This window comes from Lissotriton vulgaris, chromosome 5, assembly GCF_964263255.1.
Source record: "Lissotriton vulgaris chromosome 5, aLisVul1.2, whole genome shotgun sequence".
Classification (NCBI taxonomy): Eukaryota; Metazoa; Chordata; class Amphibia; order Caudata; family Salamandridae; genus Lissotriton; species Lissotriton vulgaris.
The window spans coordinates 1,468,060,579-1,468,081,136 of NC_141693.1; the positions used below are offsets into that span (position 1 = coordinate 1,468,060,579).

Consider the following 20,558-nt stretch of genomic DNA (forward strand, 5'->3'; position numbering starts at 1 on the left):
TTTAACTCAACTAGAATTTTTATAATATGAATGATAGTACCTCTATTTACATCTTATGCATTAGTTGTTATATTTGCCCGCTCCCTCCCCTCCTTCCTTCTCCCCTTTATGTATCTTTTGAATATGTAATATCTCAATGCCTATTGTAATTTTTTTAATGACTTGGATTCATTTATGAATTGTTATTTAGGTATTTTTGCTAAATAATAATACTTTATGTATTGTCTTTTTCTGTTGTCTATAAACAAAATTCAATAAGATATTTTGAACTCAAAAACTGGCATTTTCACCTTCCTAGAACACCATAATACCTTAACCTTTGGCTTTTTAAGTTTAAACAAAATGTATATATATATATATATATATATATATATATATATATATATATATATATATATATATATATATATATATATATATATATATATATATATATATATATATATATATATATATGTATATAAAATCACAAAAGGTTGCCCTATATCGAAGACGCACTCACCAAGCCATTGAGCTCAGCAGAGTTCCTTTATTCAAAGCAGCATTTTACATCAAGAATTCTTCTTTGCCTTACGCGTTTCAAACCGACTTGGTTCTTTATCACAGGCATCTGATGAGTGTCTGGCAGCACAATAGCACTTTCAACTCCTCTGCATTCTCATTAGTTAAATGCCCTCTGGTGGGCGGCTCCAGTGCGTGGTAAGATGGACAGACAGTCGTTAAAACATTTGCCCTGGTTTTTGTTTTGTTTCATGATCATGAAACTCTTGAGTTAGAAGTGATTAGAGAGTTATGAAAGTCTTTATTCAGAAATTATTCCAGAGTCAACCACAAAACGGCTGTCGCTTACAGCACCTAAAATGGCAACTTGCATGACTCTTGAACGTTTTGTAACTCAAGAGTCATATCGTGACTTTGCTGTTTTTCCTTGTGTGGCATTTGAGATTTCCATGCCTGTGGAGGATACCCTCAGATTTCCCTGGTTCAAGTACCTCAGAGGGTTCTCCTTCTACTCCATTGTTGTGCAATGTTTTTTCCAGAGTGCACAACTCTTGAGTCTCATCCACCTCAAGAGTTTTAAGATGGCTTTAAAGAAACAGTGTACATTTTCAGAGCCCTTATCCAGCAAATCACTTTTTCAAATGAAAAATCAAAATGTGATTGGCAGGAATTACGAGTCTCGACTCTCATCTTAACCCTTTAAGCCCATTCACAAATACTTTTGTATTCTAATATCTCAAAAGCTACTGAACTGATGTATACCAAGCCAAAAAAATCACACTTTCCAATTATAGTTCTACTTTCATGACAGGTTTGGTGTAAATCTGTTCTGTGGTTCGGGCAGTAGGTGTGAGCAAATTTCTGATTGAAGCTAAAATGGGAAATCACTTCATTTTTGATCAACCACTCCCGTAATGTTTTTCCCTTCATGCACCTGCACAACAGTTGGCATACTGGCCTTATTTGACCGGCATAGTGATTTACCAAGTTTCATCCAAATCCATCCATGCAGTTACAAGCTAGTGGTAAATCTGAAAATGCCTTTTCAATGGAAATTGCGTCTGAAGCATAAGTACACCGAATAGTTGTACAGAGAAAGAGAGGGGGAAGAGGGACAGATGATACATATGGGATAACTGCGTAATGTAGGCTTATATTGCCCTCAAGGGCAAAGGTACATGTATTTCTAGACCTATACTGCTTAGGTGTCCATAAAATAAACACGATTAATAATTACACATTTAAAAATGTAATGTTTCGAAAAGCACAACCTTTGCTTTTATCAAAAGGAGATATCTTATCGGGCTGACAGGAATTAAAATCTTAAAGTTTTATCTTTCTTTTTTGAAGAGAATGTTGATTAGATAGCAGCTAACAATTAAGCTGGATAGAGTGAATTGTGCTGGTCATCATGTTGATGAAACCTGTATTTCATAGAGACCCAAAACACAACTTGAATATTTTCTCAGGGAAGATTTACATATTAAATTGTTATATTTGGAGCTGACTAGTTATTTACACTATTATAATGATGTTATAATTATGCCTTTAATTTAATATTGCTTTAACTTATTTCTTTTTGTTCAAATATTTAATAAGGTCAACTAATATAAGAGTGTAGATTTAGATATCTACAGAGAATAGTAATGATTAGAGATAGTGCAATAGTATTTATATAAGCATTTACTAAGTTCATTACATATTTATATTCATTTACTTATGTATTATTTACTTATTTATTGGACAGTTTTGTATAGCATGGACAACATCTGAGTTTAAGAGAGTGTTTTACGCAGCAGTGCTATCTAAACGTACCTTTCAGATTTTCTCCATTTACATTAGAGTACTTCAGGGAAAATAGTTGTATAAAAAATATCATCCAATAACAGCAGCATTTAGACCATGGAGCTGTAACAAAATATCACACAAGAACAGTAACATCTACAGAGCAAGTCCTTAAGGAGTGTTTGCATAGAACACTTATAAAAGCTATTTAGGTTATCAATGAATTATCTGATGTGTGTGATAGCTGTGGGTGGACGTGGCATTAGAAGAAAAGTTGCTCCAGTCACTTTTAAATGTATCACAAGTTAGAACTATCTTCCTGTTTACCAGAAAGGAATTGCAAATGTTGTATCCATGTCGAAAAAAGGACTGCTTCAGTGTTTTTGATTCCTCCATAACCAACGTTTTCAGTCAAGGGTGTCATACCTCCTTAGGTAGTGCAGACCAACTGAGAGTCACAGTTTCTGATAGAAGTACTTCAGCATGGATCCATGTATTGCTCTATTGGTGTTATATGCAAGTTTGAGAATATTCTTTGCTTCTGCTGGAAGGCACTTGAACTACATTATAATTGAGAGATATGGTACAAAGGGTTTGAAAGAAGCATGGGGAACTTAGAAATTCTCACTATGAGGGAATTCTCATAGTCAATCTTGACAGATCTATGGCTCAATATAAAAAAAGTTAAAAGGCTCCCCATTTAACCCCACGTACTCTGGGCAACTAATATTGGAAACTAAAAAGCAGTATACGGTAGAGATGAATTCAGCCTAAAATTACTTATGCCACAGTGAAATAATTAATTTTCATCAGGAATTAGTTTTTTCAATCATAGGTTTCTAATATCAATTTATTACATAAAGCCCATCTGTACATCTATCTAGATTACAGAATATAACAGATTTGTAGATATCAGAAAAGAAAGTTAAGAAAAGACAATTACAAATGTCATATGTGAAAACACGACAAAAGTCTTTCCATATCTTACAAAGGCCTGCACAAAATAGGCTAGCTTATTGTCCAATTGTTCCTTGTTGCTTCCTTATTATTAAGGACATAATGTCTTTATATAATTATTTCAACTTTTAAACCACCAGGAGGTAGTCACAGTTGTTCTAAGCAAGTTGTCTCAAATCAGATTTTGTTAAGAACTCTTTGATACCTCAGAGCAGTCGAATTTGGAATTGTGCTTTGAGATTATTATATATTGCTGGAAATGTAGGTGCGATCAAGTGTGAAGTCCAGGTATCTAGCAGAGTCCACATGGTTTGGGTTGCCATAAAGTACTGTCCTCCTTTGATCCAATTTTGTGTTGGTGGTTGTCTCAGGAAGGAGTAATGAGCAGAAATCTTGTCTTTATTGGGTTTAGCTTCAAGTGGTTGTAACTCAAACAGGAAGAAATACGTTTAGAAACAGAGGTAATACATCTCTTGGGGTGAGATTTTCAATATGGCTGAGATACCCGCCACCCCCTCTCAACACAATCCCCAAAGGAGGGAAACCGGAAACAGCTCTTAAAGTTTTTGGAAGAGGGAGGGAGTGACCCTCCCGGCCGTATTTATTAAAACAAAAATTAAAACATTAAACAGTTCATATTAATGTACAATTTCATTACCACATTGCGATGTTTGGCTAACCTTAACAGATTCTCTAATACAGAGGTTCTCCTAGCCGAACTAACATCCTACAAAACATTTTCTTGAAATATTGAAATTGTACATCCTAACGTTTAAGGGCCAACGGCAAGGTCGTAACCGGTGTCAAGATCCCTAACCAGAAATACCCCCCCCACTTGGGAGGGGCGACAGCACTGAGGCGTACCTCAAGTGCAAACTACCAATTTCCCTTGACTTGACGGGGGCACCAATAAACTCGACGCCAGTTAAAGGTCGTTCGAGGACTCGTGTGAGGTTATCTAGAAGGTATCGTAGACCTCCCCCCAAACCCCGCACAACTTACCACATCTGCCGTCGCAGACGTTACTGGCCCCGGGAAATTCCCCAGGAGGGGGCTGTAACCCCTCCTACACCGGAAGGGGCCTTGACCGCCTTTCCTTTTCTTTCGGCGACCCATCCTTAGAAGGGACCGCCTCCCCGTTGAGGGGCCAAAGGCCACCTCTCCCGAGCGCTCCCATCCGTGTTGGGTGACGCCCACTCATAGGGATCTTCCAATTAGTGCTCACCGATCATGACCTTACCGCCCGACCAAAATAAATACGACAATTCTAACTAAATTACTAAATGACTCAATTACTTGAAAGACAGTAACAACAACCACTTTATAAAACATGCTTACTGATGAACACTAAAGCAGGATTACTTTATTCGTAAAACATACCACAAATTGACCATTCTTTATTGCATATTCAACGTTATCACGATACTAATCACACCTGTAAACAAAGAATTAGAGTTACCACATCAAACTTTATTCAAAACAACTTGCTGTCCTCAGGGGCTGGTGGGTGGGTCAAAATTGGCTCTTTGTTCCGTCTCGAGCTCTCGTACAGCGAGGAGGTGCAGCTTCAGAGCACAGGAACAAGAGGATGCCTTCAGGTCTTGCGTCCCTTTTTATCCGTCTTCAGGGCGGGCGTAAACCCGCCCCTGCCTGCCCCGAGGGCGTGGCCAGCCGCGTCAGTGTCTAGGCCAGCCCACTCTAGGGCGGGAAAAAGCGCGCCCCGGCTACGCCGCTTCGGGCATACCAGCCGAGACGCGCCTCCCGCCCAAAATGGCTTCCCGGGGGGATCGAGGTACTCTGCCATACGTTCGGGGGGACCGAGTGGTCGCCCCTTTCCATATGGCTGAGATACCCGCCACCCCCTCTCAACACAATCCCCAAAGGAGGGAAACCGGAAACAGCTCTTAAAGTTTTTGGAAGAGGGAGGGAGTGACCCTCCCGGCCGTATTTATTAAAACAAAAATTAAAACATTAAACAGTTCATATTAATGTACAATTTCATTACCACATTGCGATGTTTGGCTAACCTTAACAGATTCTCTAATACAGAGGTTCTCCTAGCCGAACTAACATCCTACAAAACATTTTCTTGAAATATTGAAATTGTACATCCTAACGTTTAAGGGCCAACGGCAAGGTCGTAACCGGTGTCAAGATCCCTAACCAGAAATACCCCCCCCACTTGGGAGGGGCGACAGCACTGAGGCGTACCTCAAGTGCAAACTACCAATTTCCCTTGACTTGACGGGGGCACCAATAAACTCGACGCCAGTTAAAGGTCGTTCGAGGACTCGTGTGAGGTTATCTAGAAGGTATCGTAGACCTCCCCCCAAACCCCGCACAACTTACCACATCTGCCGTCGCAGACGTTACTGGCCCCGGGAAATTCCCCAGGAGGGGGCTGTAACCCCTCCTACACCGGAAGGGGCCTTGACCGCCTTTCCTTTTCTTTCGGCGACCCATCCTTAGAAGGGACCGCCTCCCCGTTGAGGGGCCAAAGGCCACCTCTCCCGAGCGCTCCCATCCGTGTTGGGTGACGCCCACTCATAGGGATCTTCCAATTAGTGCTCACCGATCATGACCTTACCGCCACAGGCCGGATAGTTGACCGGCTATCCGGACCCCCCCACAAAGCTCCTACCTAAAGGTCATGTTGTAACGTTTTTAACCATGCTAAGAAGTCTCCTATGAGTAACTCATTCCCCACCCGAGACAAATGCACACCATCCCCCAAATACATACTGTCATCATTAATACAGCCATGCGAAATAGAATGCAATGTCCTGGAACGGAACAACCTACTCACTTTATTATTAAGTTTTCTAACCGAATGATTCAAAGCGGAAATAGAAATAGCCCCCCGCCACACCTTTCGTGGGATCATATGGGACCACGCAATTGTGCACCCCGGAACTCTCCTCGCCAACCAACTTACAGTGGAAAGCATTGCCTCCAGGAGAAGTCGTCTACCGGTGGTGACCAAATCATTGCCCCCTAAATGCACTATAACTATAGCCGGCGGTGACCTCGTCCGCCCTAACAGACCCTCGAAAAATGACTGAAACTGGTCAATACAGAGACCGCCTCTTCCGTGGAAGGACACCCTGTACCCGTATTCCCCAGCTACGTGAATCATATCACCTGCTTTGAATACGTCCGCGGCACGCCTCACGTATGAGTGGCCCACGACCCACACCTCCTTTTTCACAGCCGGTGATGTCTGACCGCTGGCCCGGTGTTGGGTCGACTGCATAGTCCGCCCCGCCTCGTAGGCTTGCGTAACTGAAAACCAAACAAAAACAAGAAGCGTGAGTACATTATTACAGCTTCACAACATGTGCAACCGCACGTATCTCTTATAACAATTGGAGGACCAACGCCCCACTCGTTTCACTTGTTCAACATTAAGACCCCTGGCTGTAGCTTCCGTAGCAGCCCCTATCCGAAAGGAATGGGTCCCAAATTCGCCCGGGTTCAAGCCCGCAGCGGCAATTGACATCGCAAGCACCCGCTGAAACAGAAATTTCGTCAGTGGGGTGGCGTCTGCGTGTCTTAACAAAGTCCCCCCCCATGATGCCACCCTTCGTGCTAGGTAATCTTCTAAACACTTTACCGGACACATGGAGGACCCGGGAATCCTGCGTATGATTACGCAGTCACCCATCCCATCTTGATCAGTCTTGGACCTTACAAAGGAGACAGTCATTGTTTCTCCCCTGATCTGAACGTGTTCCTGGCACAAACCCCCTGCCACATCCAGTTTGTTCCTTGCAACTAGTTCGCTTACCCGCATCGCCCCGTGAAATGCTAGCGAAAAAGCGGCTCGGAACAGCACCGCCTCAAACTGAGATGAACATGTGGCCGGGAGTGTGGCCAACAACTGGGACAATCTATCCAAACCTATCGGGCGCCTTTCATCTAATCTGCGACCCTCAAGGCGTTGCCACCCACGCAGCGCTTTCTGTACAACGAAAGACGCTGTCGGGTCCTGGATAGCGTGTGCTCTGGCAACAAAGGAAATGGCAGCACGATGCCTCTGGGCCGTAGCCACCGATTTCCCAGCCCTACGTAATGACATCAGAAAATTCACTACCCATTCCTCGTGACCCCAAAGCCGCTCTCTATCAGTCCCCAAAAAGGCTAAATAGGACCGAAACGCCCCTTCGTATGCCTTCCTCGTCCTTGGTGCTAGACTCTCTCCCACGAGGTGACGAAGTTCGGGGCACCGAGAGACCAGAGAGCTTCGGGAAAGGGTGCCGGCTCTGGGTCCACTGAGGGAAGGAAACCCGAGAAAGCCTGCATTTGAAAACGAGACAGTGCATCAGCCGCCTGATTCATTACCCCTGGGACATGTTTTGCTCTGAATAGCACATTCAGTTGCATACACAGTAAAACAATTTCTTTGAGCAGTCTTAAAATCAGTTTACAACGTGCTGCCTGACTATTGATGCACTCAACCACGGTCATATTGTCAGACCAAAATATGACAGAGTGATCTTTGAACCCTTCGGGCCAGGTTCTCAGGGCCACCAAAATGGGAAAAAGTTCCAGGAAAGCAATATTAGTTGTCAGACCACTGTCATGCCACCATGTCGGCCATCTCTGTGCCGACCATTTTGTGCCAAAGATGGCACCAAAACCTATGCTTCCTGCTGAATCTGTCCACAGCCCCAGCTCGTCAGAGGACACGGCTGGTTTGTTCCAGACCACTCGACCATTAAAATCCGCCAGAAATGCTAACCAAATACGCATGTCCTGGCGGACCTCAGCCGATAGTCTCGTGCGATGATGGCCCTCCTTCAGGCCGCCCATAGCTTGGGAAATTGACCGGGAAAAGGGGCGGGCCATTGGTATCACCCTCAGGGCAAAATTCAACTGTCCCACCAACTGCTGTAGTTGATGCAGCGTAACTTTAGATGCATTTATACATACTTGCAGAGTTGCCCTGAACTTCCCAACTTTGTCAGCTGGCAATCGAAAACAACCCTCACTGGAATCTAACTCAATCCCCAGAAACTCAAGGCAAGTCGCAGGACCCACCGTCTTACCTGGTGCCAATGGCACACCAAACTGTTTCATTAACACACAAAATTCGGCCAAGGCCTGGCCACATTCGAGATCCCCGGCTGCCCCAAGGAACAAAAAATCATCAAGGTAATGCATTACATGTTGGAAACCCGTCTTCTGTGTGAAGACCCATTGTAGGAAACTACTAAATTTCTCGAAATAGGCACAAGATATAGAGCACCCCATCGGCATACACCTATCCATGTAATAACAACCCTGAAACATGAATCCCAGGAGACGCTGGTCGTCTGGGTGTACCGGGAGCAGTCGGAACGCTGATTCGATATCTGATTTCGCCATCAGCGCCCCGGGCCCCAGGCGATTCAAAATGGCTACGGCCTCATCGAAGGATGCGTACCGCACCGAACACACTTCTGGATCTATTGCATCGTTTACAGAAAGACCACGTGGAGCTGATAAATTATGAATCAGTCGGAACTCGCCTGGATCCTTCTTGGGGACCACCCCTAAAGGGGAACAAACAAAATTCTGGACCGGGGGTACACTAAACGGGCCGGCGACCCGACCTCGAGTCACCTCTTTCCGGATCTTATCCTGTACTACGGTCGTATGCTGCAGGACGGAAAGTTGATTTTTACACTTTTCCACACCCTGAAAGTCCCCTACCGGGATGCGGAAACCATAGGAAAAACCGTTCCGCAGCACCCCAGCAGAAGTACGATCCGGGTATTCACTGAGCCAGGGAATCATCGCCAAGGTATCAATCGGGGTAGGTAAAGGCGCCCCTCGGACTATATTAGACCTGTTTGGCGCCTCCTCTCCCCCCATTATCACCCGTTTTGGCTCTGCACGTGGACTCAGGATGGGACGACCCGCATCCACTACACTCATGTTTAAATTTACACGATCCCTGTGGCCTAGTACATTTACCTCTGTTGAAATTAAAGCAGAACCCCCTTTTTCCTGCATTGCCGGCAGGTCTCGAGTAATCTTCGGTACCCGTACCTGAACGAAAGGGCGTCCCCCCATAATGGCGGGAGGATTCGCCAACATTACTTCCTACCAATGGCATTTTCAACATACCCGTCTCCTTCATTTTATCCCATGTCAAAGAATCGTAACAATCCCAGGTTAAGCTTTTGTTATGTTCCTTCGCCTTTCTAAACAGATTATCGTAGCAGAACCAATGGTTACCCTGGTGTGATGTCGAGTACCCCATGATTCGCGACTGATAGGTTGGCAACTCGGAAAGCAACTCAGGCCTACGTTCCCCTAAGATCGACGTAAAATTCCCCATGCCTTGCCCCAATTGCCAATATTCTCGTTCACTTTAAAGGCGGCCATTTTCGCGCGCCAAACACTCGGGTGCATGAGATCCTTCTGACCCTTAACATGCTCCACCTCATAATGATCAACAAGCAACGAGAAGATGTTCACATATTCCCCTGCCCAAATTTTTTCCTTAATCGCCAAAGGAACATGTTGACCCAATCTTTCTCTACGAGAGGGTGCTGACTCATCCCTCGCAATCGGCAATGGCCGCTTACCTGCACCGGACGCTGTCTCTGCGGTCGCACCCGTCCCTGGTGTCCTGTCTACTACTGCAGCCGGCACGGACACCTTGGCTGCCTCCCGTTTCTCACGCAGTTGCTTCATCAGCGCCTGCGCGTCGACAGCCGTGGCGCCCTCGTTATCTTTACCCAACCACGCTGCCAATTGTGCTGCCAACTCGGGCGGCATATCGTCCTCGGACACGGGGGTGACCACAACGGGTATCGGATTCCCCTCCTCCGGCACGGGAGTTGGTGCCTCGAGCGGGGCACTGGGACCCGGGATGTCTTCTCCCACTGCTCCCCTCCTGGGCCTCTTGTTTTTCCCTCCCGGGGCTGCTCCCTCCAAAGGACGTTTTGGTCCCCCTTCCTCATTCTTATCCACCCGCTTCTTTAGTTCGGACATCTCCTTCATGAGAACACGCAGCATCTGTTCAGTAGTCATGCGTTTTCCCGCCTTCTTCGGCATTCTCCAACAGAGTAACTGTAAAACAAACAAGAACGATTAAAACGCTCAAAATTGGCTCTTTGTTCCGTCTCGAGCTCTCGTACAGCGAGGAGGTGCAGCTTCAGAGCACAGGAACAAGAGGATGCCTTCAGGTCTTGCGTCCCTTTTTATCCGTCTTCAGGGCGGGCGTAAACCCGCCCCTGCCTGCCCCGAGGGCGTGGCCAGCCGCGTCAGTGTCTAGGCCAGCCCACTCTAGGGCGGGAAAAAGCGCGCCCCGGCTACGCCGCTTCGGGCATACCAGCCGAGACGCGCCTCCCGCCCAAAATGGCTTCCCGGGGGGATCGAGGTACTCTGCCATACGTTCGGGGGGACCGAGTGGTCGCCCCTTTCCAATATAGTTGTATGTCAGCAGCACATAAATATTTCATGATGTTTGATTATTTTTGATTGACCACAAGGGGTTCATTGTATATATTGAATAGAACCAGCTACAGTACTGAATGTGGGGTACCTTTTGCTGCTGTTGCAGCCGTGTAGGAGATAGAGTTGGCTATTTTATTTCATTGATCTCGGTTTTCCAAGAATGATGTGAACCAGCTAATGCCATTTAGTCCTACACATTCTTTGAGTACTCTCAGGAGTGAAGGATGATTTACCATGTTCAAGGCAGCTAATAAATCCAGGAGGGCGAGGAGGTATGGTCATGGTTCATCTTTGCTAAAATGTGAAGGGCATCACTGGCTATTTTTAAAGTGTGGTTTCAGTCCTGCATGAAGATATTTCTTCTTATTTCTCAAATATTACTCTTAGAAGTAAATTGGCAAAGTGGAGGCACCTAGTTAGCGATAGTGAAATAAACATTATCGATCACTGTTGTATTATGTATGTCAGGAAAGTTAACATCATACCATTGATTAAAAATATATTCAAAATAATTCACTTTAACTATGACCTAGAAACCAAGAAAGTTAAGTCACCGCTACTGTTGCTTTCCCTACAGTTCTCCATAATTGAACAAAGGGAAAGGTCCATGGATGAATTAAAGAGATAAGTGATGTCATTTGAAATGCTGCATCTCACCGCACAGAAGTCACACCTTGCTAGTTATTGAGCATTCAGCACCATAAAATAGGAAAAAGGTCAACAGTACTTGACATGAACAGTTAGTGGAAATATTTGCGTAAATGATACCCCGGCCTGTTTTGCACACATGTATTCATGTTCTGCTCTGTAGCACTCCCTATTGCATATGTACTACCCAACCATGACTGTATTTTATTGGTAGAGGTCCATGATGAAGGTAAAAATCACATCAGATGTAGAGGTCACAAATAACGATGCCTCACTCTGCCTCAGTAACAAAGCACAAACGCACAGATGCCAAGGTGACACTGGCAACCAGCGAGCCATTCATTCTAAAGCTACATTAAAATCTAGCAGTGTCCAAAGGTTTCATTTTGTGTGTGAAAAAACTTCAAAGATCAAATAAGTTTGGGACCCATATTTAAAGAAGGTACACGGGTTCTAGGCCACAAAAATCAACAACTTTAAAGACAATCTGGTACCTCTGAAAATCAGGTATGTGTTGTTTGTCATTATACTGAGATCGACAATATTGACCGGCATTAATATTGCATCCACTACATCGCCTACCACTACATCACAAAGTACATTTATAAATGCTGTACTTAAATCCACTTGTACTGATCCTGGAAAGTAAGAATATTTGGAGTTAGGAATAGTAATGATATACGTACCAGGCAATGTGGTGTTAGATAGATGTAGCGAATGCAATGTTATTGCCATGCGATATATCACATGCAATATATTTACCCCCACCTTGGCAAGTAAGAGAAATACCTTTTAATGCAGAGGCGTAACACGAAATGATGAGGACCCCTTACATAATGCTGCAAGTACCCCCCAGTCACCCTATAAAGCTCACAGATATTAATAGGACTTGGGTTGAATGGGGGTCCCAAAGGACTTTGATACCCCTGTGTTTGAAGGAAGTTTTCTTTCTGGTAAGTATCGCTTTGCCGCACAGTTGTATTTCATCCTCTGTGGAATCCATTCCTCTCCCTGTAGGCCAGCAGGCCTTAAAGATATTTCTTAGTTTTCTGACTACTTTGGGGATGTATTACTTCACTTTTCTTGCCTATTGTTTTGCTACTCTTGTATGTTCGTGTTTATTTATAAATGACAAAGAACATTTATTAGAAGACCAGCAATGTCTAACAAAATGGATTTTTTGCGTTGAATTGTGAAGTCACAGGTGAAGAGAAGATGAACCAGACCAGACCACGGTATATCATCGACCGCACAGCCTACTCCCTGGGGCTCTTCGATGAAGAATATGAGAAGAAATCTCGCAGCTACCCTATTGGTGGAAAAGCTAAGAAACTCTTTAGGTAACCAAATCATTTTTTTACGGTTACAAATGCACACTACTAAGAGATCTCATTGGGTCTAAGAGATTACATTAATTAGAGCCGCAATAAGGAGATTGCGTACACTGTGTTCACTTGGGCTCAATACTCAAGTCATTGCCATCTTGTGACTTGAGTTAGAGAGCCTCATCTTGTCTACCTAGGAATCATCTAACCAAAATTGCTAGGCTAACCATTGCAAAGGATCTACCTGGAAGCCTTGCTTGTTTTCTGATCAGACTCAATAATACATTTTGGGCTCATTCAGAGCGTGCTGTGTGTCCCGCCAGGTGAGAGTGGGCTATGGCCTCTGCTTCCCCAGCCGAGGACTGCCATCCTGCTTATTGAGCTCCCTACCTGGTGGAAATCTCGAAATCGTTCAATACGACAGGTGGTTGCAGTGAAGTCTGTGAAAGTTACCAAGCAAGCACAGTGATTGTAGAATCCATCCAGGAAAGCTTTTTGCATTCCTGGAACAACGACAGACATGGATGTTTGTCGCTAAAAAAACAAAAAATGAGTTGCCCTTAGACACAGGGAGATTTCTCCCTGCGCATGGGAGCCAATGAGTGACCCAGTGGCAGAAGGGATGCCATGTTAAAGATCTACCTTTGGAGCCGCCTGGTGTTTACAATCAACAACCACTTGTGACCAATGCAATGCAACTAACTCTTCACTTATTTAATAGATTAATTTTTTGGCTTAATTTAGAGGAGAATTACACATTGAAGCTCTGAATTTCCAATCAAATTGTTTTGCACTCCCTCCTAACTGAGAAGTAAATTACAATGCGGGTGTAGACTCATGTTTGCCCCCAAACTGAGATTACAACTCATCCACTAATTGTATACCCAAAGGATTGTCCCTGCATGATTTACAACAGGAAAAACTGGGTGCAGATTACATTATTCGTTTTAAAAACGACTGAAAAACATAAAAACTCAATTTATGAAAAACCATGTAATCAGGATTCGCACAAGATTACACATGCATATTTTTATGGGCCCTTGCCTAGAATTATGCTACAACTGGGCTGCATCCAAATCTAGCACAGATGGTGTCATGCAGATAGTAGGGGTTCTACTGCAGCCTTAATAATAGTTAAGTTAGAGCCTTAAAAGGTGGTCTAATCTAGGCCTACTCACTACTCCAGTACAAAATAGGAACTGTTTCAGGGCAGCAAATTCTTCTATGTCAAAGGCACCCAATTCTACCTGAAGTGCCAAGTTATGTATAGATTAAGGAAGGTATAAAAGTAAGTATTAAAGGTATATTAAACTAAGACCGACTTGCCACAGATGTTACTCTATTGCTGCCAGCGAGTACTCACAGAACGATTTGATAAAGCGTTGGATACAATTTGCTTTGCTTATTGCCAATTGTGCACTTGCACCAAACTCCTGAAAATGAATTCCATGGTACTTGAAGTTGCCTGTGTTTCGGATCTCCAAGCATAGTACCATATCCCATATTTAATGTTTTTTAAACTTGTAAGGTAAGACGGTTATACAGATTGACTCTGTTTTATCGCCATTATCAACTAGTTGTCCATGTACAGGTCAAAAAACATCAGTACATCCCAATACAGGGACATTAGCTCCCTTGTGACACAAAAGAGACAAAAGATTAACGCACAAAGAAAACATGATGGAGGGAATGCTGAACAAATCGAACGCTCACCCCCAGTCACAGATCTGGCTCACCACTCCACCCCAGTTTGGACCCAGCCACATGTAAATCAGTCTTTACACTGCTCCCCATGGGACAGTCCAGCCCAAACTTCCGGAAACAAGCATCCTGTGTTTAGGGGTTTAAGGGTATCCCCTCCTCATCAGCCAGCCATGCTTGAATCCAATTGTACAGTGAGCATGGGACCCACGTCTTGGCATACTCTTCCAACTTAGGGTGACAAAGGCTATAAGAACAGATGATGGATGGAATGCTGAACAAATCAAACATTCACCCCTAGTCACAGATCTGGGTTTAATCCATCATTTAATTGCCCACCACAGCACCCCAGTTTGGATCCAGCCATTTCCAGATCAAGCTTGACCCTGCTCCCCATGGGAACAGTCAATCCCGAACTGCCAGACTAGGTCCTCCCTGGACCCGAAACAAGTATACTGGGACCAGTTTCACCCTTTCATCTGATAACAAGCATTGGCAAAGCCAATAGACCTAACCTGTAACAGGCCGAGCTATTGGCTCAGGCAATGCTTGTTTACTTGATAGTGACAAAGTGCCTTCAAGTAAACAGTGGAAGGATACAATTCAACCAGTTAGAACACCCTGTAATGTAAGATATAAAAAGTGTTCACTGGACTGGCATTTACTACACAATTAGCAACAGCTGTGGGCACTTTAATCACACCAGTGGGAGATTTATTAAAAAAGGTCTTAGAGTGAAAAACTCTCGTATAGCATAACAAACTCAGAAAAATGCTTACTTACCTCAAGCACAAAGGTCACTGAAACGGTCATCCGAGTTTCCTTTGATTACGATTGGGTATAGTCATCATGGTAATGAACATACTTATGGGGAAGAACAGCATGTTACTCTTATCTTCAGGAGAGTTATAGTGAGTACTTCTTGCAATAAAAGTGTGCTCTTTTATTCTAGGTACCCAAACAATCTTATAAAACCTAACTGAATCGCAGTTTCAATGTTTTTCTAAGCCGACTTTTTGGGACAGCTGGGAGCACCTCTTTTCAGACATAAAACAAGCTTGCCACACATTATTGTTAATTACACACTAATTATGTATGCTTCTCTCGGGTAAGCGTTTTAAGTTTCAACACAGCAGGCCTTATAAAGAGAGGCAAAATGTTTGAAATATTTCTAAACCCAATCTTCTAGAAGTAACTGCTTCATGAACAGTAAAGCAAAACCAATGAATTACAAAGAATGAGCAGGTTATCAGTACATGCCCAAAGGTATACTTCTTGCCCTCACTTTCCCCAGAACTCCACTCACTACAAAGCTAACAGGGACACAGAGGGAGGCCTCCATTACTGTACTCCTGTTGCAAGATCTGCTATTCTCCTGCCAAAGGCCTCTTGCTCAAGTGACTTTTACATTTTATTTGCAGCTGTTCAGCCTCTAAGCTAAAAGGATTAATCTTCTCCATATTCCCTATCCTCACCTGGCTACCAAAATACAAGATTAAGGAATATGCCCTCCCTGACGTGCTTGGCGGACTCAGCGCGGGCACCATCCAGGTGCCACAAGGTGAGACACTTGTGGGAGTGAGCCCATGCTTTGGGTATTTTGTGAGAGGGCTGGAGGGGGGGGGGGGGGTGCAGCCTGTAGTACTGTGTTCTGCGAGAGCAGACACCTGTTCTCTTTTTCTGGGTCTTATATCATTGCGGTTTGCAGATGTTGGGCACCCTTGAAGTATTAGCTGACATAAAGTGCATGTTACTCGTTGGTTATTCCTGAAGTCTAAGTGAGATCAGTGGATGGAGAAGGGACACTGACCATGCTTCTCTTTTACAGGGATGGCCTTTGCTTTGCTCGCCAACCTCCCCCCAGTGAACGGGCTCTATTCCTCCTTCTTCCCCCTCGTCGTATACTTCTTCATGGGAGGCATTCCCCAGATGGTGCCAGGTGAGATTCTTGTATTAAAAACCTACACTTAGTCCGAGATTTTCTTCCTTCCGCATGTCAGTTTTACTGCTGAAATTCCTTCTTTAAGGCTACCAGCCAAACGTACAGTTTTTGAGATGCAGATTTCCTTGTACAAAATGCTGCCATGAACAACAAGGATTTTGATTAAAAGTTAAATAAAGATGTTTTGAAGATAAAATGATGGCCGTTTAAAAAAAAGAAACTAAAGAAAATAATGTAATGGATAAATAATACATTGAGTAAAGATACATTTGATTCACTATGTAGAAAGTAAAAAAGCATACACAGGGGACAATGGATTGAAAGCATTTTAAAATGTGAACAATATTTCACTGCATTAGTGGAGGATGAAATTCACACTTCCCTGGAGAGATATAAGGGCTTTCATGCAGGAGTACTTGCAAAAGATAACTTACTTTCCCGCCCACCAATATCTAAGCATCCTCAGGGGTCTACTATAGCCATTATGGATTACTATGGATCTGTATGTTATTTCCGAGGAAGCTTCTAACACACCAACTTTCTGTTCCAAGGTACATTTGCTGTGATCAGTATTATTGTCGGCACTGTGTGCCTCGATTTAGCGCCGGAATCTGATTTTCAGACATTCAACTCAACAATAAATGCAACAATTACGGATATAGCAGCCATGAACACAGCAAGGCTCAAGATCTCCGCCACACTGGCCTGCTTGACGGCGATCATACAAGTAAGGTCCTCACCCATGTTCTGCAAACCCAAGAGAACTGTGATTTCAAGGTGCAATGGCAGGGGAGGTCATCCTGTCTAGCTCAGTGTCCCGCAGGATCCATCATGGAGGGAGCTGTATCAAATGCTTAGCTTCAAGAAGATGTCCGAGAGTAGCTGGAGGGTTTCAACAGTGCAAGAAATGAGGCGTTTCCACTCATTTACAGCCTCCAGGAAACCTTCAATGTGCCTCTTCATGCTTTCCGTCCATAGTCCTGTGATTTCCCACAGGAGTCTTCATCCCATTTAGTCACACGTTCCCTGATTAGCTTGCTAATACGTTTCTCGATATTCTTGCAAGGGGCCTTAGAGTCTCCATCTCTTGAAACTCCAAAGTATTTTATTGGCTGCATAATATTTATGCAAAAGACTGTGCTCTGAAAGGGTTTTGTTGGAGTCCCTCCTCAGTCTGATCTTGCCTGGGATCAATGCGCTTCCCTGTTTTTAATTTAAAGGTGATGTTGTATCACGTCATATTTTACTATATTATGTCATATTATGTCATGTAACGTTATGTCATGACTTGTTACATTATGTTATGACATGTCAGCTTGTATCATTTTATGTTACGATACAATAACTCATTCAACACTTGCTGACTCTGTCTCAGCTGATGGCTTTCGTCTGTGACAGACTCCATGTGCTGCTGGAAAAATCCAGCCCTCCTGTCCCCATATCAGCTTGGTAAAGACAGGGAGACTGAACATTCTGCAATGTCTATGCCACCCCAGATATGAAATAGTATCTCATTATTCAAACCCTAATACGTTCTTTCAGAGGGTAAGGTTAAGGGTACAACATTAAGTTCATTATAAACAAATATAAATGGGGATAGTTTGAGTCGCACACATACGCAGCACACATAGAAGTTTCAAAACACCATTTAAAGATTGTTTATGTGCACTTTCCTGCACACAAACAACCTTCCTCTCAACACAGACACCCTTGCACTATGGTGCACGGGTGCCTGTGTTGGCCCTAGGCAGCTACATTTCGCTCCAGGTCAGGGGAACAGCAGGGCTGCACCATATTGTTGTAAATATGCTGCAGCCCTGCATTTCAGAAGTGGCGGAGTGAGGCGTTAAGCCAAGGAGGCTAACGGCCCGCTCTGCCACTTCGCTAGTAAATGTGACCCTCAGTGTCATTTTCTTCAAGGCTACAGGTTAACAAGCTGGATTCTTTCCTACCTAGTTAAACATTTGAGAATCTAACCCAGATACTCAAAACACTAAGCTATAGAGATGAGGTTGGGTAGCATTTGGCATGCTGTGGGAAAGACAGCTGCTTGGGAAGACTAACACCTGCTCTTTGTGGGAAAACCACCACCTTGAACCTACAGTCAAAAGTGTACAGAAAGTGCACCCCATTACCTAAGGTAAAGACTAAAGCACCCAACATGCAGTTAGCATTTGGGGGCAGTGGTGGGTGGTCACTAATTCTAGTTAACACAGATAGAATGTCTCTCTATAGGCTCACCAGAGGGATGGTAGTCTCACCTCGTAATCGCGGGGTGCATTTTAATTGCACCCCATTTCCAGAAGACCCCGATGCTCAGATGGAGGGCAATAGATCTCATGCATGTGGAGCACTTGCAATTGGACTTGCAATACAGGTTTCCGTGAACCGGAAAACACATGAGGTTAGGCAGAATGATGAAATCAGGAAGACTGTGACAAGAAGCGAGTGGACAAGGGACATCCAACATTAGTGAGACCACCAGGCTTCTTAGTCATTTGTGGACAATGAGATGGCCTACCAGTATTATCTTGGAAAAAAGGAAAGCAAGACAGATTGCACTTACATGGGCAAACACAGGGTCCCAGCCAACTTCCTAACCAGTAGGAAGCCCATCATCCAGAAGCACGGGGGGCCTGATGAAGCTAGCAGTAGTAAAATGTTGTTATTGTTTTATCTCTAGTTTCTTTCCCTGCTTTCCCTTTCCCCCAGTTATTTTTGTGCCCTCCATTGCAGATCTCCCTGGCGTTTGTGCAGTTCGGCTTTGTTGCCATTTACTTGTCCGAGTCCTTTATCCGCGGCTTCATGACGGCAGCGGGGTTGCAGATTCTCATCTCCGTGCTGAAGTACATCTTTGGCGTGACCATCCCGCCATACAGCGGCCCCCTGGCCATTGTTTATGTGAGTATAATGCAATAAGAATTACAACAACCATGTGTGTCAGCACTGCTAGAACCGTCTGACAATTGACTTTATGGGCTTTAGTGGGCTCAAGTTTAGTGAGAATTGTCTTTGACCAGCAATGATTTGTTTTACTAAGTAGAAAGAACGCAGGAAATTACTCTGTTTGAACCCATGATTGGTCGAGGTCCTGGAATACTTTTTAAAGCATTCTAATAAACAAATGAAAACGAAAATTAAAACAGAATTCTTTTTTGCAAACTGTTTTGAATCGCACAGGCAAAGTTTATATTGGGAAATAGATGCTTTGTTCCCATAAGGCTATCAGCCAAGGGTCACCCACAATGCCCTGCACCCGCCCAGCTCTCCACCTCTGTGATGTTGGGCTGTGATATACAGTGTGAAATTGTTGTTGTCAGCAATTTACCTTGAGTTCAAAATACCACAACAGTGTCGAGATATAGCAGTCGGTCATTGAAAGGAAAGGTGCTGAGTTGCAGTTGTGACTGCAGAGAGATGGACCTGGGTACAAAATAAAAGCACAGCAACTGGTTTGAATCGTGAGTGTGAACAGCAGGGACAGCTATACTCCTAATGTGTCTTTTATTTTACTGCCAACTATCATGCAGTATACCTGGTACTTAGAGTTACGAATTCACAGGTTGATTTTCACATTTTTAGGTCTCGGCGTCAACGCGCGGAAGCGCGTCTCCGCCGGAGATCTTTTGTCAGCGACTATGCTTCCCAGGAGACAGTCCCGGCCGCGCGCATCCTTCCAGGCGATTTGTAACTGGAACGCGCGCTGTGGCCAGGCGCTGTCTCCTGGGAAGCGCAAGCACCACACACGCATGCGCATACACACACACACGCGCCCACGCACATACATACAGAGACACCCACCCCCCCTCCGCAGACATACACACACGCGCGCGCGCGCGCACACACACACACACACACGAGTGCACCCCCCTCTCCCCCGCCGTCGCACACATGCATACACACACAACGAGGGAACCGAGCCCCCCCCCAGCCCTTTCTAACTTACCAGATCAATTCTGAGGGACTCCGCTCTCCTTCTGGCGTCGCGACTCGCGTGACGCTTTCACTCCGCCTTCTCTTCCGGTTACGTACGCAGCCCCGCCCCCGTCACAGGCGACTTTGCCTGACTTCCCGTCCTACCTGCGCTCACTGAGTTCGGGATCTCCTGCCTCGCCTGCTTGTTTTAAATACCTCCATGCATGGAATTCTAAACACTGCACAAAAGAACAGAAAGGAAGCGAGGCGATTTTCAGAGCTCGATGGGTGATCCAAAACTCTGCAATTCATCCGTAGTCCTATAAATACGCAAT

At 44.4% G+C, this 20,558-nt stretch overlaps 1 protein-coding gene across 1 annotated transcript in view; it reads left to right on the top strand.

Annotated features, from left to right (window-relative positions):
* SLC26A9 (solute carrier family 26 member 9) overlaps window positions 1-20,558 on the top strand; it is a 196,847-nt gene that overhangs the window by 77,170 nt on the left and 99,119 nt on the right. Inside the window, exons 3-7 of the mRNA XM_086923425.1 lie at window positions 12,539-12,680; window positions 15,788-15,927; window positions 16,195-16,305; window positions 16,860-17,035; window positions 19,045-19,209. Of these exons, the coding sequence (XP_086779551.1) occupies window positions 12,556-12,680; window positions 15,788-15,927; window positions 16,195-16,305; window positions 16,860-17,035; window positions 19,045-19,209 (717 nt within the window). The 5' untranslated portion in view covers window positions 12,539-12,555. The remainder of the gene's footprint in view (window positions 1-12,538; window positions 12,681-15,787; window positions 15,928-16,194; window positions 16,306-16,859; window positions 17,036-19,044; window positions 19,210-20,558) is intronic.